The sequence below is a fragment of the Indicator indicator genome, chromosome 25 (assembly GCF_027791375.1).
Source record: "Indicator indicator isolate 239-I01 chromosome 25, UM_Iind_1.1, whole genome shotgun sequence".
Classification (NCBI taxonomy): Eukaryota; Metazoa; Chordata; class Aves; order Piciformes; family Indicatoridae; genus Indicator; species Indicator indicator.
In genome coordinates, this window is record NC_072034.1 from 263437 (window position 1) to 289820 (window position 26384).

Genomic DNA, 26384 nt, shown 5'->3' on the forward strand with positions numbered 1-26384 from the left:
CCTAGTCACGGACTGTGTCAGTATTGGAGGAGCATAGATTACAAGCACAGGCTAGAGATCTTCCTCTCTAAATCACAGAATCATAGAATCATTTAGGTTGGAAAAGACCTTCAAAATAATTGAGTCCAACCATGTAAAGCCAGGTGTAACAGATTGCTACCTATTGACTGAAGTATAAGAAAACAAGAAACAAGACATTTTCAAAGACCAAAGAGGAAAATTTCAACATGAAACCAGCAGCTGTCTTTGTCAACAAACTGTTGAAGCTTTTAGAGGCATGGCATTGAAGGAGTCCTTGAAGACAGTTTCTAAAGATGCATAGCAGGGCTTCAGATGTTAATGAGTGGCTTCTTTTTAACACTTAGAGAAATGGAAGAAGCAGGAGAAAAATACGACTGAAAACTAAACCAGGCATACATAGAGGCAGGTCTGACTGGAGTCAAGATTCTGCTAAAGCAAAGTTTTAGAACATCTCTTTCAGTGATAGTACTGACTCCTTCAGGAGTCCTTAGGTGCCATGGTATCACTTTTTTCCCTTCCCTTCCCCAGGTTTTCCTGGGAAAGTGGTTTGAGTGGTCATTTTGAATGAGGAAATGAGTCAGACTAAAACCATTCTCGTCATCTCCTTCATGCTTTCACTTTTGTTCCTTCTCCCCACCCCAGGTTTGTTTCTGCCTGTATTTCTTATCCACCTCTACTTTATCATGTGACCTCAAACATAGAATCATAGTTTGGGTTGGAAGGGACCTTTAAAGGTCACGAAGTCCAATCCTGCTGCACTCAGCAGGGACATTCTCAACTAGACGAGGTTTCTCAGAGCCCCAAACAACCTCATCTGGAATGTTTCCTGGGATAGGACATCTCCCAGAACTGGTTTTGGACCTTTCCCGTATTCAGAGCAGCCAGCAACTTGCAGACCCCTCTTCCATGACTCTGCACTTCAGCAACACTTGGGTTTAAACTGTCCCAACATGCTCCTGTGTTCCAAATTCCAAACCCCCCCAAATGCAGTGTTCTTTGGAGAAGGACCCTTGCCCATGACAGCATCAGGGACACTACTAGGAGCTCCAAAAAAACCCCAAGTTCTGGAACTCTTATTGCAATTAATGTTTCAGTTAGAATCACTTTGGCATCATAGAATATGTGCAAAGTGCATGTGGAGCACAGTTAATATTCAAACAGGGAATTGGTGATCAGAGTTAAATTACTAGGCTCTTAAGTTTTTCTACATCCAGCTATTTTCCCTCTCCACTTGCTCTGACAGTTACGGACTGCTTTTCTAATGGAGCTTGCATTTGAAGATAAGCCTGCATGTAAACAAATTAACTTTTCTTCAATGGAGAGCCATTTCATCTGCAATAATGTACCAATTCATAAACTTTCAGAAGCATATTTTTTGTTTAAAAAAAAAAGATAAATGACCCATTGTATAACACTTACTATTAGGCAGACTAGATGTCCCTGTGTTCTGGGAGATAAGGCACTTGTATTATTACACCCTAATAAAATGAGTTAATGTTTTAGTATCAAAGATAAAAGGACAGTTGGATATATTTAATAACCAAACTGAGAAACACTTAATTTTAGTTGTCTGTAGCAATATAACACAAATTCCCCTGTAAAACAAATTGCACTTTTGGAATATACTTTAATGTGCACTCGACAAAGGAGAAAATGAGGTGATTGAAGTTCAATTTGTAGCATGTTATTAACCATTTCCGCTTGACTAGATGTGTAAAAGGATAATGGATGAGGGTTCTATTATTGCCTTTCTGCTAAAATGAAGTGGTGTAAAAGATAAGGTGATGAGATTAATGAACATAAGGAAAAGGCGTAATCAATCAAGCTCCAACAGAGAGATGAGATGACAGTACTGAAGATCTGCAAGGATACGTGTTTTTAAAGAAGTGGATTTTATCAACACCAACATTTTGTGGGGGTGGAATCCTGAGGAGCAGGTCCTGGGCAATTGTAGTCATTTTTGGGAGGATTTTTTTAGGTAAGTTCTTCTGTATATTTGAAGCTTCAACAATTTGTATAATCAATGGCGGTTGATAAGTATTTTTTCATTTAAAATCCATTTACAAACCCTGTAATTATGAAATGAGGACAAACACAACTTTCAGCAAGCAGGAGCAGTGTTTTGTGGATCAGTTTGTCGGTTCTTCACTGGTGGAACACTTAGATGTGACTGTATGAGTTACTTTTAGTCTCTACAGTCAGAGTGGTGGGGGTCAGAAGGGACCTCTGAAGATCATTGAGTTCAAGCCCTCTGCTGGAGCAGGGTCACCTGGAGTAAATCACCCAGGATCACATCCAGACAGGTTTTGAATGTCTCCAGAGGAGGAGACTCCACAACCTCCCTGGGCAGGCTGGTCCAGTTCTCTGGATCCTCAAAGTGAAGAATTTTTTTCCTTATGTTTGTCCTGCTGCCTCAAGTTTTGCCTCCTGGTCATTTGAGTAGCTAGTTTTTATGTATCAAGGGAAAGTGAGAGATGCTTTCCTTCCCCTATAATGAGTGCTGAGCCATTAAATTCCGCAAGTTTCCACTTCCAGTTCCTTGAGCAGAAAATTTATGGTGTTGTAGAGATAAATCTGCAAAAGTTCTAGCTGTAAATGTGTTTCCTTGTAGGTGTGTGACATTTTTATATTTCAGGTCTCAAGGGCAGTACTTCTTTCCTCTGACATGTCTTTAATAACTTACTTGAATATCCATGTTGTTAACATGCTATGGAAAGAATTGGTTATAGGTCTTTTTGGATTTTTCACTACTGTCAAACCCCAGACTGATAAAATCACTTGCAAGTATTTCATCTGCAGTTGCTCATAGAGAAAACCCTCACAGACCTAAAGGTATCACAGAATCAAAATGAATGCAAGAGGGGTGATGTTGGGAGGGCCCTCTGGAGATCATCTAGTCCAACCCCCCTGCCCAGAGCAGGTTGCTCAGGGTGGTGTCCAGGTGGATGTTTTGAAGGTAGGTCTTCTATTTTAGGACACACTTCTCTTTTTTTCTTTTTCTTTTTTTCTTTTTTTTAATTAAAAAAAAATGGCAAGAGAACATTGAGTTGCAAACTAAATCCCTTAAGAACTGAAAGCGTCTCTGCAAAATCAGCTCTTCTTATGCCTTCAATTTCCTGCTCTTTTTAGGAGAAATACAGCTTTTTCAAAACATGGAGCTGCCTGGGAACTGCTATCCAGTTAGGGATTTTTTCCGGTAAAAAGACCAAAGAAAGGCTCCCACATCATTCCTTCAAATGCAGATAATATACCTGATAAGAGTTGCCTATGAAAGTGCTGCTTTCTGTTAGTTTTCTAAATGAAATATGCACGAGCAGGATAAATTGTTTTATTTTCTCAAGGAACTGTTAGTTCTTGGCAGCCCTTTGGGCAGGATGGGTAGGATATTGCTATGAGATTGGATTTGCTTTTTTTAAAAAGGGTAGTTTAAAATACTTTGTTCCCTGTTGGCTTCAGCATTTATGAAACACTGTTACATATGGGCTGGAACTGGGTGCTTTGTAAATACTCCCGCATTAGATGACTTTTCTGGCTCTTGGGAAAACTTGCAGTTGTGCAAAGCAGCATGGTGGATTTGTAAGATAACACAGCCCAGATTACAGCTGTTTGCAAGAGATGATATTTTCACACAGACTTACTGCCCTCTTCCCTCCTGGCATCTGCAGAATTCTTGGACAGACTATTTTTTATTAGGTCCTCAGCAGCAGCAAGTTTTAGATTGAATACCCCAGGGGGAACGGCAAGGCAAATCGTGTTGTTGGATCAATTGTTCAGCCATCCCCAGACTGCTGTCTCTGTATCTGTTACACTTGAATCACATTTCCAAGCCTTTCTTATCAATCATTCGAACTGGAAATGCAGTTTAATTCTTTTGCATTTTTTGGAACTGAAATCAGGTTTGTGTTTTTGTTCCGTTTCCCTAGAAAGCTGTATGTTGTAGACCTCAGATCAGCTATGTCCGTGGCTTACTTCACCTTGGAAAAGGGTCTTGTAGGAATGTTTTAAAGCTCAATTTAAATTGCTATATTTTACCTTATGCTAAGCTGCAAACCAGTAGCTATTGCACAAAGCCTTGTAGTGACATTGCTTTTTCTTCTTCACAAACACGTTCATATTTGGTCACATTATTTCTGTGAGTCATCTTAAAAGAAGAGATTCTCTCTTCCTGTCACAGGTCATAGTAAAATCTTTGTCACTGAGTGATTGTAGTCTGTTCCTTTTTCTGAGAAATCAGTCTACTTTTACATGAACATAAATGTAAGAATACAGATACAGAATACAAGGTATGCTTGTAGAATCATACAGTAGAATTACAGAGTCATTAAGGTTGGAAAAGACCTTTAAGGTAAAGTCCAACTGTCAACACACCACCACCACCACCATTAAAACATGTCCCAGAGTGCCATGTCTACATGTTTTTTGAACTCATATTAATAAAACTTTATTCCAGCATTTTGAATTCAAACTGTGGTGTGACAGATTTTATTAATTTCCAAGCAAACAGTAGTTTTGTCTTATTTGTATATCACAGAATTTATGTATCACAGAAATTATTTCAGAACTGAATAGAGCTAGAAATAAAACTGAGTCCTAACTAAAGGTTAAACTATTTACAGGAGCAGAGGCCTTAGGATATAAAGAGTAGTGTGTGAAATAGGAGTTTCAGTTTGTAGTGAATCTGTCTGTCCCCAGCAGCTCCAGATAAAATAATTTTATCCTTCTGGAGCCCATCAATTTGCTAGTCAGTGGTTCATGTACCAAAGAGCATTCTGTGAAAATATCAATATTATTGGTTAATATAAATGAAATTAATTTTTAAAGCTGGGCTAAAGGTTGACATCTGAAAAATTGCATTACTTTGCAGAAGAGAAATTTCTGTCTTCCAGTGAAATTTCGGGTCATAAGGGCAAGTAATTTTCACAGTCTTCAATGGGAACTAGTGAAATATGAACTTCATTGTCACCTAGCCCCAAAGCGATAAGATAAAATGAGCTGATACATCATTTGCTGTGGTTTTATCATCTCCTCCAGTAATTGGGAGAGAAAACATAAGAGTCCTTTACCACCCCCTCCCCAGTGCCTTCTCACCCATACCCAGGCATAAGCCATTTTGTTCTGATCGATACAAAGGTCACAGAGCATTTATTTATTTATTTATTTATTTATTTATTTATTTATTTATTTATTATGCTGGTTAGAACTGTCTAGTGGAACATTAAAGTAATTAATATGTTTAATTGAGTTTGTCACCCATGAAAATGCTGAACAGGCTTGTATGGCAGACTGTGTGTGCTCACAGGAGGGACTTGATGGGAGGCTACTCCTGCTTGCCTGTGGATTTCAGTGGCTAGTTTTATAACATCTAAGATTTAAAATAAGCATCCTTTTTGTCGTTCCCTTGAGAAATCTGAACTAAACTGATGAACACTGATTTAAGAACATTTTGACATGTAAAGTAATTATTGATAACCTGATACAAATCCCTATTAGTTTGGTTGAACTGGATGTATTAAAACAAATTAAGACTCTTTCAATGGGAATCCTGCAGCCAGGAATTAAGTAGTATTTGGACAGCGGGATTTGAGGATCCTCAGGTTCAGGACTGAGATTGTGGTGAAGATCCAGATGCCTCATGAACACAGAGTCAGGTTTGCTAACCCCTAAGGGATGTAATTTTGCCTTCCTGAACAAAAATGACCCCAAGTGACAGAGAATGCTGTTAAAAGAAAGTGTTTATGGATTTTATCTCTCAACTGCAATCAAATTTAAATGCAAAGTAAATGCTTGCCTTTTTTTTTTTTTTGTTTGGTGTTTTGGTTTGTTTGGGTTTTTTTTTTTTTCGTCTGGTACATTGTAACTTCTTTTGGAAAGATACAAATATGCATCAGCTTTTTAAATAAGCTATTTAGTTTTTATTTTACTGGTGGCAGTTAAATTGGCTGCTATGTTAAAGTAATGTAATTATTCAGTTACTGTTTCAATTCCATAACCCTTTTGCAGACTTAATTACTTTTGGCCTATTCAGATTTTTCAGATCAATAGCACTTTTCTCTAAAATAAAATAGGATATGTGATAGCTGATTGGTGTGCTTAAAAGTAAAGCAAACCTTACATTTAGCCTTCAGTAAAGTACTCCTTTTCTGACTCTGGGGGCAGCTATAATGATCCTGTTTTTTAACTGCAGCATGTAATCTTTTATGAGAGACATTGTTTATGTCAACATTTAAGGAGGGTTTGAAAGAAAAGTAGAGCAAGCAGGTACTTTCCAAACTCTAAAAGGGCAGAACAGCTTCTGAGTGAACACTTTAATGTTGGGAAATTTGCTGATATACAACTAGGAATCATCAGGAGTGGATTTCTCTGGGTATGGCCTTAATTTATGATCAACACTCCCCTACCTGAGTTTTCATGCAAATCTGATTTCAGAATCTCCTCAAAGTGATGCAAGGCCTCTGCACTTGGCACTGATGAGGCTGCACCTTGAGTGCTGGGCTCAGTTTTGGGGATCTCACTACAAGAAGGATATTGAGATGCTGGAGCAGGTCTGAAGAAGGGTAATAAAGCTGGTGAACAGGACTCCTGGGCAACTGGGGTTGTTTAGTCTGGAGAAAAGAAGGCCAAGGGGAGACCTCACTCTCTGGAACTCTCTTAAAGGAGGTTGTAGTGAGGTAGGTGTTGGTCTCTTTTGCCAAGTAACAAGTGATAAGGCAAGAGGAAATGTCCTTAAGTAGTGCTAGAGGAGGTTTACATTGAATACTAGTTAAAAAGTTTCACTGAAGGAGGGGTCAAGCATTGGAACAGGCTGCCCAGGGAAGTGATGGAATCACCACCCCAGAGGTGTTCAAAAAATGGCACTCTGGGACATGGTTTAGTGATCATGGTGGTGCTGCATCAATGGTTGGACTTGCTGGTCTTAGAGGCCTTTTCCAACCTTGATGGTTTTATGATTCAGGTTGGAAACTGAAACTGGCTGGTTTTACTTGTTAGTTTCCTGGGGAGTTTGTTCCAGCTGTCAGGGTGTGCAGCATGAGTATGAGGGCTGATTGCAAGTCTATAACCTCAGTTCTATTACTTGAAGAAGGGACTTCATGCAAAGGTGAAAGTAGATTTCTGTTTTTATTAGTGGTGTCATGCTGTCTGCTCATCTGGTGTTGCCAGAGTCTAATCACAACAACAGTTTATCTCATGAGACCTTTGGGAACGGAGAAATTTACAGCTGTTGATTTTTAAGTATTTTAAAGTGAAATGGTGAACTGCATAAATCATCTTTCCTCTGGAAGGTCCACTTGAAATGAATGCACAGCAGGTTAAACTTCAGTCTTATCTGTAGAAGCAACTGGAATTCCATAAATAATGTTTCATGTGGGGAAGGTCGTACTGTTTGTGCAAATGACACAAGATTGTCCACTCTTACTAATCTTTGCTCCACAAGTTGTTCCAGAACTGGTGGTTACAAAAGGCAGAATTAAATGCGGCACTTTTGAACTCGTATTGTACAAGAGTATGAAGAAAGTTGTTCTTCAGTTCTGAAGTAGAATTCTGCGTTGGTGGCTTATGGGTGAGAACAGGAAAATGGAAAAATAATTTTTGCAAGTCTTACTTAATTCTGATAATATCAGAAGTGGTAACACTGATTAAAAATAAAACCCAAAACAAACCATACAAAAAAAAACCCCACAAACAAAAAACCAAATAAATTTTAAAAAATCCCTTTGCCAGAATGAAACATTGAATCTGAAGTACGAGTCAGATTCTGCAAGCAGCATGTTCTGTTAATACAATGAGATATTTGGCAGGGAGTAAAAGATTGAGGAGTCCTTAGTGTAAGACAGATGAAAGAATCGTGTTTGTCTCCTAGCCCTTTCATCTGCTCTAGGTGGTGTGATGAGCGTGGAGCAGTGGTAATGATGCGGTTTCCATAGCAACTGGTTCAGTGGCACACTAGACCTCTGTCTGGGGTGCTGTCAGTGTGCCTGGAGTCCCAGAGAACGGTGTCCCGAAGAAGGTCTGCTTCCACCTAATCCAGTTTTAATTGAACTCCAGAGACTTTGAAGTGAAGCTGCAGAGCAGGCAGATGCTATCCCAATGCCAAATGAAGGCCTTGCTCAGCTAGGCCTCAGCTGCCTCTCACTCCTGGCGACTTCCCTTAATGAGTGGTGTAAGGAATTAGAGTGGTGACTGCAAGTGGGTTTGTAGCGCAGGCCTCCTTTCTGAGTAAATCATCTTGGACTAAATGCAGTAACTCTGTCCTGGCTGCACAATGTCAGCCACCTCAGGTATTTTCAACTCGATGCTTTTCCTTCCAGTTTTGAAGAATTTGGATGCAGCAAGCTTTTGTTAAAGTTAGAAAATGGTAGGACTTGATGATCTTAAAGGTCTTGTCCAACCAAAGTGATGCTGTGATTCTGTGTTGCACGGTTTCCTTACTTCACAGGGTATAAATGATACCTATCTAACTTGCTGGTTTTACTCACAGTAGCCACATAATAAATGTCTGGATTTGCAATGCACAGACTGATAGTGACAAGCATGCCATCAGGTTTTAATTGTTACTACAGAAAAGCAGAGGTCATCGCCTCCCTGCCTGCCTCCAAAATAATCATTGGAATGATAAGCTCCAATTTAAAGATCGTAAGATGGATGAACGCTAACCAAAGTACTGTGAGATTTTTTACACAAGCACTGCAACATCATCTCCTTTGGTACCTCTTTTGATGTTACTGTCTTTGAAGGATATTTATATGCCTGTGACAAAAGCTAACTGTGGTGGTTCTGAGTTATCACCATAGAATTACACAAATCTGCCAGTTAATGTGGATGGGTTATGGATGTGGTGTGGAAAGTGTCAGCATGGCCCAAGTCTGCTAGTTCCAGAAATGATTAGCAACCATTGACAACTTCTGGTCTTTTTATCACATTACGAGGATTTTGTATTGGAATAATTATACATTTTTTTCTTTTGATGTGGGTGTTGGGAGGGGAGTCATCTGTGACACTTGTATTGACAGGAAGATGAGGGTCAAGTAAAAAAGAAAGAAGGTGTAGGAGATGGTTTGCTTTGTACATTCTGCTCTGTGCTATCTGCTGCTGTCTGCTTTTGGTTTGCCAGTCTTGTTTACTTTGAATTCCCCAGATTACTTTATACTGTAATCTGTAGTGCTTCTGCTCTCTGTGCTAGAAAAATGCAGGTTGCTTGGGAATATCTGCTGCACATCAGGCAAAGTCTTCCTCTACTAAAAGTCTGTGTACACAAATGATTGGGTTCATTAACAGTCTTTACTGTTATGTTAACAGCTTTTGCTTTTTCTTTGAAACAGTGTATTGCTGAAGTGAAATTGCAGTAAGAGTGATGTTAACTAGGATTCTATCTGGTTCTCCTTTTCTTTCCTGGATTTCTGTGAAGTGCTTTTGTGTTTGCTAAAACTGAGAAATCTCAGATTTTCCTGAATTTGTGGTTTGTTAACCTGAGGCAGAGAAGTGTTGGATCTCTCTGTCCCTTAACACTTACATAATTAAGCTTTGAAATGAAAAGGAAAAAGTGAAGCAACAAAGAAACAAAGTGGCTGAGGACTGAAAATGGGTTAAGTTTGAATTGTGAAGACAGACTAAGCATCTGTGTCTGTCAGATGGGATGACAGGAATTGTAACAAGTTACTTTGACAACTGCTTACTCCATAGAGAGATTATGCTGAGTTCATCTGCAGGTTTGTTTAACCTTAGCTGACAAAATGATACTTAACCTCTTATACAGCCAACCTTTATAACTCCAGAATTAATAAATGCTGCCCTAATGGTAAACGTAAGGAACGTTTCTTTTTTCTTTAAAGACATTTTTTTCTTGCTTATTTGTTACAGGCCTGTTACTACAAGGCTAAAGTGAGTAGAGATACAGCTAGTGGCACTAGTTATAAATTTTTATGCTATGCTGAAGTGCCAAACACTTTGTAATATTTCTGAAGCTCCTTTGGATATGAAAAATAATGTCTTAAAAAATACAAGCAAAATTTTAAAATCTTTGAGTAGTTGGAATTCAAAACTTCACGAAGAGTCTGTTATAGGCTGATTGAAGATTGAGCATATTTTAATTTTGTTGCAGGTTTTGCATGTAATTAGTAGAAGCCATGTTTGTGGGTCAAACACTTTCTCTTTTAGAAGGTGTTACCTATAATAATAACAACATGTTTCAACCCTTCTGTGTCTCTTTCTACCAGATTCTGGCGTATACAGAAGGACTCCATGGGAAATGGCTCTTTTCAGAAATTCGATCTATCTTTTCCCGACGCTACCTTTTGCAGAATACAGCCCTGGAGATATTCATGGCAAACAGAGGTACTGTGAGCTTAGAGGAATGACAAGTGTTGATCTGGGGACATGTGCATTTTCTTTAGCTGTCTAGTCATCTTTTTTTTTTTTTTGTATGGATTCGTGTAGATAGCAGAAGGGCTTGGATTAAGTGTTTTTAATAGTTAAGTTCTAGACAATCATATTGTGCATATAGGGTTAATTTCTGTTCAGAAAGGAAAACGTATATAGACCTTGAAAGATTTGTAACAGTGACAACTTCTGCTGAAATTCCTGTCAGTGATAAATAAAAGCACTTATGGAGATTATAACAAAAAACTATCTATAGTTATCTGAAGGAAACATATCTATACTATTACTTGTTCAACACCTCAGCTTAGGGTTAAATGTTGTTATACTAAATATTAAATTATACTTTGTGGCAGTTTAGGCTGGGTGCCCCCTGCCACTGCTGCATGAGATACACTTCTGGTGTCCTGGGTGCCCACCCAATAGGGGTGGACACAGGACACGGCGTATTTCTACCCATAAGTCCTGCGCCCTATAAATCCATCTGCAAAGCCATTCTCTTCCTCTTTCTTCCCTCTCTGCCCCCGTGGGAGATGCTCTCTTTTATCGGGTAACGGTGGGGGAGTATCCAAGGCCTCTTAGGCCTGTCTAGGCCTAATGCCAGGAGGAGAATGGAGGGGGGGCAGTCCCAGACCTGGCCAGCCTGAGACTTGCCTAGCAGCGGGAGGGGGAAGAAGGAGCCCTGAGGGTTTGAGTAGACCCTCAGGTGGGAGAAGGGAAGGATTGGGAAGCTTCTGGGTACTATGTAAGGGACTCTGTATGCTTTAGGATGTTCTTTGCCACTATGCTGTGTAGTTTTCTGTAGTTTCACCAATCGCTTTTCCATTTAAACTTTCCATCACTCTCCAATCCGTTTGTGTGAGTGTCATTCTTTTGTCCCTTTCGGGGCAAGAGATGTTCTGGCTGGCCTCAAACCAGCACATACTTATGCTAAAAAGTATCAAATAAAATATGTAAAATCATACCATATTTCAACTCTTGTGTTCACAGTGGGTGTCATGTTCAACTTTCCTGACCAAGCAACAGTAAAGAAAGTGGTTAACTGTCTGCCTCGGGTTGGCATTGGTACCATCTTTGGAGTACCCCAGACCAGGTATTTTACAATCTGAATTAATTTCATCTGTCAGTTTTTAAGAGTTCTTTTTTTTCACCAGACCTGCCTGCATAGTTTGAAGCATTTACAAGTGCTGGTTTACCAAAAATGCACTTCCTCAGCCTTTCACTTCTGCGTGCTATTTTCACAGAATGGTAGAATCACCTGGGTTGGAAGGGACCTTCAAAGGTCATCCACTCCAACCACCCTGCAGTCAACAGGGACATCCTCCACTAGATCAGGTTATGCAGAGTGCTGCTGAGCCTCACCTTGAGTATCTGCAGGGATGGCGACTTGACCATCTCCCTGGGCAACCTGTTCCAGTGTTCAGCCACCCTCATTGTAAAGAACTTTTTCCTAATGTCCAATCTAAATCTACTCTTCTCTAATTTTAACAAACGGATTTTCAATGTGTTCATATGATAAAAACTTCTGGATTTAAGATTTTTTTTTTTGGTGATTTCTGTCTGTTATAGAGAAGGCAACTTCTTTTTGGCAGTGAGACTCAATCACTTATCCTCCTTAAGGAAAATAGGTTTCTTTATGCTTGCCAACTCACTAAAATTTAAGACTGATGTAAGACTGGTTGTAGGACTGATTAGCTTTTATGGCAATGTTCAGTTCTATTAGCCTGGCTGTAGCATGTTTGAGTCCTCTGTAGTATTTAAAGGTAGATGAAAATGATTGCTCCTCATCAGAAGGATATTATAGTCACATGCAGAACAGTGTAAGCTGAACAGCATGTGGAGGATTGGTCTGGTATGTGTGTCTTTTAGCTCTGGAGGACAGTGCAAATTTCAAATAGTGAGAATTAGTATTATAGGGTCATGCTGTGTGCTTGGATCCTAGACCTGAAGAATTCAGTTTGAAAGATTCACTTTGTTGCACCTTTTTAGCAGATTAAGATTTTTAGTATTACAGTGTCATGCTCTGTGCTTGGATCCTAGACCTGCAGAATATGATTTAGTGTGTTACACCTTTTCTTGCAGATGAAGGCTTGATTACCAGGTACATTATAAATGGAAAGACAGCAGCACAGTTTATTGTTCACTTTAGGATGGTGAAAACAAAAGTTTTCTAGAGTTACAACCCCTTTCTAGTTGGATTGATTGCCTCTTATGTTTTAATGAATCATAAACTATTTTAAAAGTAGATTAATTTCTAAATTTTTAGAAGAAATAGTCCTTAAGGACTATCTTGATTGTCGTTGCATTAATATATTCTAAAAAACATTTCTGTGCACAGAAATGGCATTAAAAAAGCTGGGGATGTTTTCTCCTGTGTTTTTAGTTTATCATTTTTTAAAATTCAAGTCCGGAAACAAATTCTCTTGAACTGTAATTTCTGCTGCTCTATAAGAACTTAAAGGATTTTTACTTACAGAAACGAATTCTGTGTGAAGATTTTTAAATAAACGTGAAATTGTAGACACATTTGTCCAAAATATCATATCTATTTATACTATTTACAGTACAGATCATTTTATTAACATTAAAAAGATATTCAGTTACTGTAACTGTTCTCTTTGATTGTTAAGTCATACCTGTAAAGTTTTGTCAACTGAAACTCTATCTAGATTCCTCCCACCCCCAAAATGCCATGGCTCTGGTATTTACAGATGTTTATATTATGAACAAAACTGCCTTGGGAATTAATGATAAACTCTTCTTCTCTGATTTATCACTCCAAAGAATGACTCTATAGTCTTCTTGCACAAACATCAGGAAATCTGGCATCCAACGCTGAAAGTTTAATTGAGTTATTTATGACTAACTCCCCACCGCTGCCCAGAATTTAAATCTCAAGGGGATGGACTTAATAATGAAACTCAATCATCTTATCATTGTTTTCCTTTGGTTTTTGGGGGATGTAAAAACCTCCCCTAAAACATGACTTTATTCTTATGTGAAATTCTGTGTAATTTTGTTATTTAATGGTCTGACATCGCTCTAAATCACTAGTAACATAATTCTGTAATACATCAAGCCTGCATGGAGCAGCTGAATTTGCACAGCTGTAAAGGTTTCTGTTTGGAAGCTTCCAAATCTCAACGTATCCAGCTGTCAGGTGGTTTAAGTCTGTTGTTCTTACTGGATTATTAAACATCAAAAATGAACTTAAAGTATCCCAGATAACAGTTTGATCTCTAGAGGAATCTATCACAGAACTACTAAAAAGAGTCTGTACAACTGCCACTAAAATTCAGACAGGGAAAAAGGAAGACCCGCCAGATTTTCTCATTACTTTTTCCACTGCTTTGGATTTGTTGTTTTTCTCAGACGCATTTCTTTGGCCAGTCCGCGGCAGATTTTCAAAGCTTCCAACATGACCCAGCGATGGCAACACAGAGAAATCTCCAACTTTGAGTACCTGATGTTTCTGAACACTATAGCAGGTAACACAAATTGCTATAATGGCTCAGGAAAGGACTTAGTGGTCTCAACAGACATTGGGCACTACCAGATTTGCCCTTTTAATAAGTAGCTTTTTCTTCACACATGGTTTTCTCCTGAACGACAACTTCGCAAAATCCTTCTAAATGTACTTTTTAGACTGTGGTGGTTTGGCTCTGGCCTGGAGGCCAGATGCCCACCAAAGCTGCTCTATCACTCCCCCTCTTAAATGGACAGGGGGAGAGGGGAGGAAAAAGAAAAAGAAATTGACCAAAGCTAATAATAAGATAGAAGTGAATTTAATAACAATAATACGCAAAAGCAATAGACCGCGCGGAAGCAAGAGAGAGATGTTAGTCTCTACTTCCCATCAGCAGGACGATGGTCGGTCTCGGGAAGCAGGGCTCTCTAAGCTTGGTAGTTGCTTGGGAGGATAGACGCCATGGACCAATCCCCCCACTTCCTTCTTTTACTTCATTCTTATATCTGAGCTGACGTCATATGGCATGGAATACCTCTTTGGCCAGTCCAGGTAAGCCAGCTCAGCCATGTCCCCTCCCAAGATCCTGCCCATCCCTCAATGTACTCTTGGGGCAGGGAAACATAGCCTGGGTACTTATTCAACAGTAGCCAAAACATTGCTATGTTATCAACTGCTGCTGCAAAACACAGCACTGGAGAATTAACTCCAGCTTGGCCAAACCCAATACAATTCGTAACGGTTTTTATGTTCATGTGAGGATAGAGAGGCATATAGTTCACAGTGCTAAACTGCACTGCACTTAAAATGTGTCTGTAAAGTCACAGTATCTTGGTTGTGGGAGGGCAGGTTCTACATAGCCTCTACTATTTTTGAGAGTCTTAGAAACAGTGACTTCTTTATCCCTTAGTACTCTAAATTTTAATATTCATACATGCATCTCTTCTGATGCAACAAGTTCTCTGTAGGGCTGGAACCCTCTGGGATATCTCACCTGGGGAACAGGGTATTCCTGGAGCCAATAAGTATTACTGTTAAAAGATGTGTGTTTGGTCTCAGAAAAGAGTGTTGTGCCTCAATCACCAGGGCTGATGTGCCAGAACCCTTTTCATCCATTCCTAAATCCTAATTCTTAGCTATGTATGGTTATCCTATCCCCTCATTCTGTAAATGCTAAGCTGCCTTTCATTTAACCCATTTTATGTCATTGCCTTCTGACCAACTTGACTTGTTTAGTAAATGAAGGCTAATTGTTAGGTCCCATGACTTCTCATTTGTTTTCATAGAATGGGTTGGGTTGGAAGTTATTCTGAAGAGCTCCCAAACTTATATTATTGTCTTTTCAGAGGTTTTAATTGAATATAACTCTTCTAAGTTGTCTGGGGGTTTTGTTGTTGTTTCTCAGGTCGAACTTACAACGACTTAAATCAGTACCCTGTCTTCCCTTGGGTTATCACCAACTATGAATCAGAGGAGTTGGACCTTACACTTCCTAGCAACTTCAGGGATTTGTCAAAGGTATTTGTCATCACCTATACTTTCTTTTTCACTCCAGTGTTTATCACATTAGCTTTCAGTCTTGTTCATGTTTTCTGTTGTTAATGTTAAAGGCACAACCACTAAGAGTGTTTAATTTCTATCTGCCTATACTGATAGCAGGGATCAGATTGTGAAAAGTGAATTACTGATGTGTTCATATTGCTTCTGATTGAACAGAAGGCTGAGAAGGGACCTTATTAATGTCTATAAATATCTGAAAGGTGGGTGTCAGGATGAAGGTGCCAGGCTCTTTTTGGTAGTGCCCACTGATAGGACAAGGAACAATGGGTATAAGCTGGAAGCTAGGAAGTTCCACCTCAACATGAGGAGAAACTTCTTTTCTGTAAGGGTGACAGAGCCCTGCAGCAGGCTACCCAGAGGGGTTATGGAGTCTGCTTCTCTGGAGACTTCCAAAACCCACCTGGATGCCTTCCTGTGTGGGCTGCCCTGGATGATCCTGTCTTTGCAGGGGTCTTGGACTTGATGATCTCTAGAAGTCTCTTCTGTGATTCTGTGGTTATATGATTCTATGATTTCTTTTCCTATCCATGTCCAGAAATGTGTCACAATTTTTTGTTCCTAGTGAATAAAGAAAAGGAAAACTTTGATTTTGGTCTGGCAGAAGGTATTCCAGGTAAATTTTTTTACCTTTTTTTGGTACCTATAAAAATGGGAAGTGAAGAATTTTTTTACTATTATTTTTTATTTTTTGTTAGAAATGGCAACTTAAGGCTAGGTATTTTGAAGTATCACATATGAATAACAGTGTGGTTAATATATTAGCTAGAAATCCACAGTTAGTATGGATTTGAAGAACTGCAGTGTCTAGGTTAAACCAACACTTTGTTTAAGCAGCTTCTTAGGGCATTGTTTTGGACATCAGTCACACAATGATAAACCAAAGCAACTGAAACGGATTGTGGTTAATATTACTGTCAGCCTGCTCCTGACGAATGCCAGGAGTGCACTGCCAGTCTGTTACCATGCTTTGACTTGAGTGGTTGTTTCTTAAGAGGTGACTGGTTTGCATGAGTATTACATATTGTATTTATGGCATTTTATTTATACAACAGACACATTTTCCCACCAGAGCATGTCCCATTTTCTGCATTACTTATTCAAAAGCACTTCTTTTTCTCCCTTTTCTTTATTCAGTGGAAGCAATAAATTGTGTCGTGTTTCTGGATAAGGAAAAGAAATGGAAGTGAAAATATACAGAAAACACTGATCTATGAAAGCATGATTTTATGCTCTCAAATTTCGTTACCAGATCCTGCTGTATGCAAGTTGCTGTTGGTATTTTTCTCTGTCATAAGGCACCACATTTCTGTAAGATCATAAAGTGGCACTGCTAGAGGAGGAAAATTATGCCGTTCTTAAATCTTCTTTTGTTTTCACTATAACTACACATGTACATAATAACATTTTTATTCTCATTTTTATCATTTTCATGCAATATTTGCTACATCATCATCAGTTTTATAGTGGCTGTTAGGACTGTACTTCTTCTGCAGTCAAGTGTGCAAAAGCAAGAAGCTCTGACCTTCAGTGAAGTGAGGTGTTTAATTGGTATGTGGGAGCCACTGATATCAAATACATTTTGACAGAAGGGAACTGATGGATTTTTTTCCTATGACTAATTAAACTAGTTTTGTTGTTCTACTGTAAACTTCCCTGCTGACTGTTTTCCAGCATGCCAGCCTGAATTCTCTTGCAGGATGCCCATTTCAGGAGCACAAATGCAGGATGCCCATTTCAGGAGCACAAATGCACTGCATATGAAACTTGGGTTACATGTTTTTTCCCAGTGAGAAAACAGTGTGCTGGGCATGAAATTTGGTTAGTTCTATCTCTTCATCCCTGGGCAAAGAGAAGGCAACAAGTGTTTTGGTGTGTACCTATTATACTTTTCCAATTTGTTTAAAGAACTCCTTTTGTCTAGAGAGGCATCAAAACTTGTGCAGGGTTCTGTGAACCAGTGCTTTTCCTGTAGGAAATGAAAATTATGTTTTATTCAGGTCATGCTCCAGCACAAAATCAATGCAGGTTAAAAACTGATAAACTCACCAGAAGGACTCAGTGTGCTTCTAAGCATAAAGCATGTTCCAAAATTAGACACTGAAATAACGTGGGAGGAACAGAGGGAGAACTAAGAGTAGTGGGTGCAGTGGTCACACAATCACAGAGTGGTAGGGGTTATAAGGGACCTCTGAAGATCGTGATTTATTTTGATAAGCAATTGCATCTGGAATTTAAGCACTGAAACCTATGATGCCTGTCACTGCTAGGCTCAACACCTAAAATTGGTCAATTAGCCTTTATGACAGTTGAATCAATCCGTTGGCACATTTGCTAAAATGAGGAGACAGAGCCTCGTGGGGCTAGGACAGATCTGATCCAGTGGGCTGCTTGCTCGGTCCCAAGCCTGTTTGTGCAGCACCATGGTCAGGTACCCACCTCACGGCTGCCAGCCTGGGCTCGGGGCTGTCAGGACCACGGACAGGAGCTTCTCTGATCAAACTCCATCTGTTCTCTTGAAAAGCAGGATCGAGGCCCCGAGGAGGACTTCGTTATTTCAGTGAAGGAGTTATGGGCTTGCTGAGCCTGGCTTAGACATGATCCTTGGAGACACTACTTGTTTGCTGCACCCAAAACAATTTAATATCTTTATCTCTTTTCCCCCCCCTTGTCATTAGCAGGTTGTTGGTTTTGTTTGGGATTTTTTTTTTGTGTCAAGCCATCTCCTCTAAGGATCATATCAGTAGATGATAGAGTCCATCTTGCTACCATTCTTATTTTCTGTGTTCTCTTCCCAGCAGAGCCTTAGTTTTAAAAAGTTAGAAGAATATAGTCTGTGCTTCAGATGCACACAGGAGTTTCTAGGATCACTTCATTCTTTTCAAGCATTTTTTTATGTTATTTTGTTTATTTAGGTATTAGAGCAAAAGCCAAGTATACAGGATCAATAAGAACAATTTTGGTAATGAGCCTAATAATCTCAATCTTCCCCTGCCTCAAGGAGTATTGTTTGTAATGTAGAAATACTCAAGGACAAGAAAAACAATATCTCAGAATTTCCAATGAATCTTCAAAATGCCATTGGTATCTGATATTATTGTCCATCCTGCTCTTGTTTCAATTTTAGGTGTCCTGAACATATGTTATCTTCTAATTGGAAATGAACTGAGAAAAGTCATGACCTTCTAAATGATCACAAGAAACCATTGGGCTGGTCATAAAATATACTAGCAGTCAAAATGAAATAATTTCACACACATGTCTTGGACCTTATACATTTTAAATGTGGTGGTTTTGGTCTTCCCAACATAAAGGGAATGTTATTGCCTTGATCCAGAATCCGTTCCCATTTTATATCATACATCTGAATTTAAGCAGATTGTGAGCATACATCTGTGTAATTCAAATTTCCCAACAAGTATGGTGGTGCCTGAGCTGAAAATTTCTGAAGAAAAGGCTAAGGGGGGATCATATTGCTCTCTACAACTCCCTGAAAGGAGGTTGGAACAATGAGGCTGTTGGTCTCTACTCCATAGTATTAAGTGATAGAACAAGAGAAATGGCCTTAAGTTGCTCCAGGTTGGACAGTACAAGAAACTTGTTCCCTGAAATGGTTCTCAAAGACTGGCACAGGCTCCTTAGGGAGGTTGTTGAATCCCCATTCCTCGAGGTGTTTTAAAGAGGCAGAGATGTGGTGCTAAGGGACATGGCTTAGCAACAATGTTGGTGGAGTTAGATAATGGTTAGATTTGATGATCTTCAAGGTCTTCTCCAACCAAAACAATTTTATGATCTCCTGATTACCAGTAGTAATTGTTGTGATTGCAGTCTTCACCAAAAGAGGTAACAATGAACTCTCACAGCCTGTCCCTGAAGGGGAGGTGCTTCAGCCCTCTCATCATCATCATGGCCCTCCTCTGGACCCACCCCCTCAGGTCCATGTCCTTCTTATGTTGAGGACTCCATAGCTGGACACAGTACTCCAGGTGAGGTCTCAGCAGAGCAGAGTGGCAGAATCACCTCTCTCCATCTGCTGGCCATGCTTCTTTTGATGCAGCCTTCTGTGCTGCAAGTGCCTGTTGCTGGCTCATGTCCAGCTTCTCATCCACCAGTACCTCCAAGCCCTTTTCTGCAGGGCTGCTTTTTCCCTTAACCACTGGGGAGGGAATCCAGTATGTAATCATGAGTCCCTCTTAATTTTAAAGTATGAAATAATTACAGAATTACAGTTGATTTCATTCCACAATGAAAAGTCAAGAGGGTATTTGAACAGCCTTCATATAGGCTTTATTCTGCAGCTGAAGCTGAGTTAACTGCTTGCAGTGCAGTGTAACACCCTTGCATCACCTCATCCTTAGAAGCAGTTGTCAGAAAAATATGGGCCTGCCTGGTAGAATGTATTAGCCCAATACATTGTCTCCATGTTATTATGAAGCTGCTGGGGAAGCTGTGATATACAGCACTGTCATTACAGATCTATTGTTGGAAGGCTTCTACAGTCTTCTGTGCACTGCCATTAATTTATAGCAGTAAACAATATGTAGCCCTCCAACTGCAGCAAAGCAGAATCTTTTAATGAGGTGGATGTTATTACCACAATAAATCAGGGCATTGGTGTAATGTATAATTCAATGTGTGTATTCCCACTGTAACTTCTCTGAGTAAGCTGATAGTGTATCATTGTCAGTGCACAGCTCCACCGCTCTTGTTGTTTGTGTTTGTTTGGTTTTTTTCCCCTAAGCTTTCTTTCATTTGAGGATTTTTTTATTATTATTTGCTTGCAAATATATGTGACATGTCTTGATACTCATCCTCTTGCAGGCTTCAGAAACCAACTGTAATAATAAACAGCCAAAATCAATACCGTGGATTCTGGCTATATGGATCTCTGCATGATACCTTTTTTGTGTGTGTGTGAAAGGAGAATGAAATCAATTCTAATTGGGTTTAACTTTATATTCAAGAAATGTAATTTTATAACTATTGATTTGGGCTATACTCATTTGGAGAGAATAATAAAAACAGGGGGCAGATAGAATACGTAAAATGTTACAGAACCATACACCACCACACTGTTTCTACCTTTAATTTATATAATTTGTCTACCAGTGACCTTCTTTCTCCTTTTTTTTCACTTACACATAGCTGAGTCTTTAGGGAAAATCAGTACAGCTGGAGATTCCAAAATGGTTGTTGCAACAAAGAGACTTCTTGGAGTCAGTTTCATTCTTCCCTGGAAGAAATTTGCTAAATCAGATAAAAATCCTTTTATCCAGGAACTGCTTCTTTTAAAGGGGTTATATTTCAAATTAGTGAACTGCAAAAAGAGTAATTAAGCAAAGATGTTTTCCTTACCCTTCTGCAATTGGGAGGCTGCTCAAAGTGGAAAAAAAAAAAAAGTAAGATTAGATCTGAGGTCACTGATAGATCAAATCTGCCTTAGAAGGGAAAATACTTTAAACCTCATATGCCAAATTTGACATGACCTGGAAAGAAGCAGTTGTTATAATAATAATAATAATAATAATAATAACAACAGCAAACAGAATTTTTCACTTGAACTCTGCTTTAATTAACGACTAAAGTACTGATACTTCTGTTCAAGGACTTTTAAAGTTTTTCCCTACCTCGTAGCATATTCTTAAGTATTTTTATGATTGCTGAATAGGAAAAAGGAAGTATTTCTGCATGTTTATTCTTCATGTTTAGTCTTTGAATGTTTATACTTTCATGCATCCGTTTGCTGTCCAGATGGGCATCATTTACATTAATAACATATAAACAGTGTGCTCAGTCTGTATACAAAATTGTATTGCAATATGTTTTGCATGGATATACAAAGGCATTTTAGGCTTTGTACAGTGTTTTGCATGTGGAATGGCTAAATTCACTTTTGGGTTTCTCAGTGATTTATGTGATGTATCCTCCTTCTTCCAAGAACTGTGTGTGAAAGTCTGATAAAGAGATACACAGCTGCAGATAACAAAATGTTGTATTTCTTGTATTTATATAAATCCCTGGGTGATTTTTGTCCTCAGAAAGCACTGAAAAAGATTAACATGCATATGTTATGTGTTTCTTTTACACCAATGTTTGTATATGGCAACTCTGCTATTTTATTTCTCTATTTCAAAGTTTTAGGTTTTATCCATTAAGTAGATGTTTTCTTGGGATGATAAATAAAAAGCACAGAAAAAAAGAACAGTAATACCAAAATTCTAAGTACCCTGTTAATATTCTTCCACCCTCCCAGTCACTATTTTCCCCCAAAAGATCCAGAACTGCTCACAGTTTAGTTAATAGTGTATTCAGCATGCTCACATCTTCACAGGCACAGGAGTTAGCAATTCTTTGTCTGAGTTTTTATTTATATGTTGTATTTCTATATTACCGCTATCTTTATTTACTTATGCATTTATTTTACAAACCCTGTAGCCCATCGGAGCTTTGAACCCAAAGAGAGCAGCGTTCTTCGCAGAGAGATACGAGTCCTGGGAAGATGATCAGGTTCCAAAATTTCACTATGGCACACACTATTCAACTGCAAGCTTTGCACTCACCTGGTTATTAAGAATTGTAAGTATGTAATTTAAAAACGCTTCTCCTTCAAATGATTATGAAAGCAGCAAATACAGGAATGGATAAACTGAAGTACTGACATTTGGTAGTAATTGTGGTAAGTAGTGTAGGACAAAAGTATTCCAAACTTGTAGCAGAAGGTTTGCATTTTTATGGTATAGTCTTCACATCAGTGAATATTTTTTTTTCCTAATCATGAAATTCTGTGATGTAAGGAATTGTTTTAAAAATCTGCTGCCATTGGTATGGGAGTTACTTTTGAGATGCTGCATATTGATTTTAAATTGGTTAAACAATGCAGTTTTCTGTAAAATTGAAAGGAGATTTATCTCCTCGAAAGTAATTCTTTGGGAAAGCATTAGCAGCACATCATTAATTAGAGCCGATTAGCATGTACAAGCATACATAAATCCTTGAAGTAATTTATAGTGCTTAGTTAATTTCAAGTGATTATCCACTAATACGTGCTTAAGTGTTCTTTAACTAAGAGGAGGCTTTTAAATCTTTCAAACATTTTTCTTCTCTAAATCATAAATTACATATTAAACAATAGCAGTCATAAAGCTCTTGGTATTGAATGCTACTCTTTATATTAACGGATTACCTTGAACAAAGTAAAATGCACGTGGTATTTCTGTCACATGCTAGCCTAAAAACCATCTAGGGTAAAAACATTGAGCTTTTTTGTGCTTGTGAGAGCAATTTGTATCACAACTGACTGTAACTTCTCCACCAGCCTGGTAATATTTCCTTTTGTTTTTATTTGCTCTCCTTTGTCTAAATATCACAGAAACATTCAGCCTGGGAAAGACCCTTAGGATTACCAAGTCCAACTGATAACCCTACTCGACAAGGTTCACCCCTAAACCATATCTCCAAGCACCACATCCAAACCACCTTTAAACACATCCAGGGTTGGTGACTCCACCACCTCCCTGAACAGCACATTCCAATGCCTGACCACTCTTTCCCTGAAAAAATGTTTGCTAATGTCCAGTCTAAACCTACCCAGTCACAGCTTGAGGCCATTCCCTCTTGTTCTATCACTGATTACCTGTGAGAAGAGACCAGCACCAGCCTCTCCACAACCTCTTTTCAGGTCATTGTAGACAGCAATGAGGTCTCCCCTCAGCCCCCTCTGTTTCAAACTAACCAACCCCAGCTGCTTCAGTTGCTCTTCAAAGGATTCATTCTCCAGGCCCTTCCCCAGCTTCGTTGCCCTCTTCTGCATTCGCTCCAGCACCTCAACATCTCTCTTGTACTGAGGTGCCCAGTATGCATGCATGGAATAGGAATACAAAGCATTTATTGAACGAATAAACATCAGTTGGTATTTCTCATTCTTGGGTAACAGAATTAACCCTTTGCAATTAATCATGTATCTATCAGAAAAAAATAACCAAACCCAGAGTATGATAAAACCCTTTTTTCCCCAACCTGAAATTCCTAAGAGAACTGGTTTTGATTCAACTTCTTATCTATATATTTTTAGGAACCCTTTACAACACTTTTCCTAAATCTGCAAGGTGGGAAGTTTGATCACGCAGATAGAACTTTTTCATCTGTTTCAAGAGCCTGGCGAAATAGTCAGCGTGACACTTCTGATATCAAGGTAAAACCTCTGCTGGAAGGTGTTAACGTACTTTGTACTGTGTCTGCCTGTTTTGTAGCTGTGATCATAGGGCCACAGGTTATGAAAAAAGTGTGAAAGAAGGTTGAGAGCTCTTCTACCATCTGGGAAAAAATGCAAGGGAGATGACACATGGATCTACTTCTGTTAGAATAGTTCAGTGAATTCTTTTGTAAAACTTTTGCAAACGTTTTAGCCCTGAGACTGAAATGAGGCCAAATTTGCCTTTGTGCCACAGAATGTTTCACTGTCTTGTCATTCTTCTGAACAAGTTTTAAGCCTTTGAAAAGTCAGTAGAAACTGGCATAGATTTCTAGCTGCTAAGTTTAACAAATGGTCTGTTCGTGCTCTGCCCCACTCAAATAAAGGTGTTGCAGTTAATGTTCATATTACTTTATGTACTTTTGGTTTTAGGCATCCATCCTCATCTTTGGGTGGTTTCTGAAGAGGCCTGTTTCCTTGTTTGACTTCTTCTGGCTGTGATAATTCAGGTGAAAAAGGGACAAAACCTAGTTTTGTGATGAGGAAGAAGTAGATAGGGGGTAAAGAGCTGAAATGGAGATCTGGAACCAGTCTCCAGAAAGACTCTATACAGGTAATTAGTCACTGTATAGAAAGACACCTAGAATGAAGTGGACCAAGAAGCTAAGGCAAGAGCATGTGAAGTTCCAAGGGCAGAGGTTTGGGTAGGTAGCCATTGAAGGAGGGAATGAGGTAAACATAGAGTCTGAGGAATAGTTTGAACTGAGGAAGAGAACAAAGGAGACAAGGATGCTGCCAGTGGTGGGAAAACTTTGTGGACCTCAAATCCAAGAAGGAGGATGGAAAAGTGTGGTGTGAAGAAACTCAGAGGAGGGAAGGATGGAAAAGCGTAGCCTGGAGAAAGTCAGAAGCTAACTCAAGAAGGTCATGTAACTAGCAAGAAACTTAAGTAACACGGAGTCATTCTATAAATATGTTCTTATTGAGGAGACAATAAAGGAAAGAGTTGATCTGCAGATTAATGGAATGAGAACATTATCGACTGATAGTACTGAAGTAATGTCTTTCTTGCGTCTATGAGTCCCCACCAAAAGAATCGAGGGCAGTCAGTGACTGGTGGCATTAACACCATGCTCATAAAAGTGGTCATTAGTAGCTTCATTCTCCTGTACCTTCAAGACTGGCAGGCAACATTTCAGAGTGGTGTTTGTTTTGTTTTGTTTTGTTTTTTTGAGAAGTGGTGGAGGAGAAAGGTTGCAGTGGGGACAAATGAAGTCTTTAGGTTTTTTATGAAGGAAGAAAAAGAGAGTCAAGAAGTAATGAGGTGTGTTTAACTACAATGCACAGAAAAATACTTAGGCAAATAATCAGACTGTGTTTTAAGTACTGGCAAGATAACAAGGAGACAAGCAAATGAAACACATATTTATCAAGAAGAGATTATGTCAAAGCAATCACAGTTTCTGATGAGAAAAAGTAACAGACCTCAAAAAGAGAGAAGAAGCAGACGAGGATCTTCATTTTTGCCATGGTCTCCTGAGGGAGCTGGGAAAGCTTGATCTAAAAGAATCTGCTGTATTTGCAGAATAGTTGCCAGTGGGTGATTATTAGAACTGACAGATGTATTGAGTGGAATTCTTCTTGATAATAGCAGGTTAGGCCCCAGTTTCCACTGATACTGGATTGGAAGTGTAGTGGAAATGGAAGCACTTCTTGCTGAAGGGAAAACTGACTTGACAGAAGTGTTAGCTGAAGTTTATTAGGGAAAATTGGGGACTGCAACTTTCCTGCAGATTCTCAAACAGTTAGGTACAAATTTAACATAAGGGTCAATCTGCTGTGCAAAAAAAAAGGTATAGGGTTGTAGTACATCACACGTGCATGTGAAATAACAACACTGGGTGTAACAAAAGGTGAGGAACATGTTGTAGAAGATACATCAACAGGACATAGTATAACTTCCAGAATGCATGAAATAAATCCTCAGCTTTGATAAAGTTTTAGCTGGACTGTAACATCCATAGTTGTGGTTTAGCTGGAGAGAAGCCACACTGGAACAATGATAACAATGCAAGGTCTTGGAAATAAAATGCAATGAAAGATTGAGTAGCTGTGCTTATTTTTCTTCTGAAGAGAGGAGGAACTTAAGAGTTTTCTATTACATAGGGGCTGCTGCAAGAAAGAAAAGAAAAATATCTGCTGCCCATGCTGGATGAAATAAGAAGTGATGGAGATTACAGTTAGATGTGAAACTAACTTTTCTAACAGAACAATAGAACCAATTAATGCTTTCCTGGCAATTAGTGTAGTGAGGGATTTTCAGGAATGCTTAGATGCACTCTCCCTGTAGGTGTTCAAGGCCAGTTTGGATGAGGCCTTGAACAATCTGGTCTAGTGGAAGGTGTCCTTGTCAATGCCAGGGGGGTTAGAACTAGATGATCTTGAAGGTCCCTTTCAGCCCAAGCCATTCTATGAATTTATAGAAATACAAAGGATTTGGGAAGCACTTTTAAGACCTTGAAAGTGTCAGGCGCAAGTGAATGGTGGTGTCTTTTGATGCATGGGGAGTAGGGGGCACAAAGGAGAAAGAAGGTTTATTCCTATTGCAGGTGAAAAAGTTGTGACTTCTTAGAACCATGGAGATGATTTTAGGATTTTTGTTGATCTTAGTTGGAGGCATCATAAATTATAAGGAGGACTAACATGAGCTAGCTTTGGAATCAACTCTTGTTGGCTGGTATCACTTCAACAAGGGGAAGCTAAAGCATATGTGTGGTC

At 39.1% G+C, this 26384-nt stretch overlaps 1 protein-coding gene across 1 annotated transcript in view; it reads left to right on the forward strand.

Annotated features, from left to right (window-relative positions):
- LRBA (LPS responsive beige-like anchor protein) overlaps nucleotides 1-26384 on the forward strand; it is a 352375-nt gene that overhangs the window by 225886 nt on the left and 100105 nt on the right. Inside the window, exons 40-45 of the mRNA XM_054392204.1 lie at nucleotides 10233-10350; nucleotides 11383-11485; nucleotides 13765-13880; nucleotides 15264-15376; nucleotides 21851-21991; nucleotides 23487-23606. Of these exons, the coding sequence (XP_054248179.1) occupies nucleotides 10233-10350; nucleotides 11383-11485; nucleotides 13765-13880; nucleotides 15264-15376; nucleotides 21851-21991; nucleotides 23487-23606 (711 nt within the window). The remainder of the gene's footprint in view (nucleotides 1-10232; nucleotides 10351-11382; nucleotides 11486-13764; nucleotides 13881-15263; nucleotides 15377-21850; nucleotides 21992-23486; nucleotides 23607-26384) is intronic.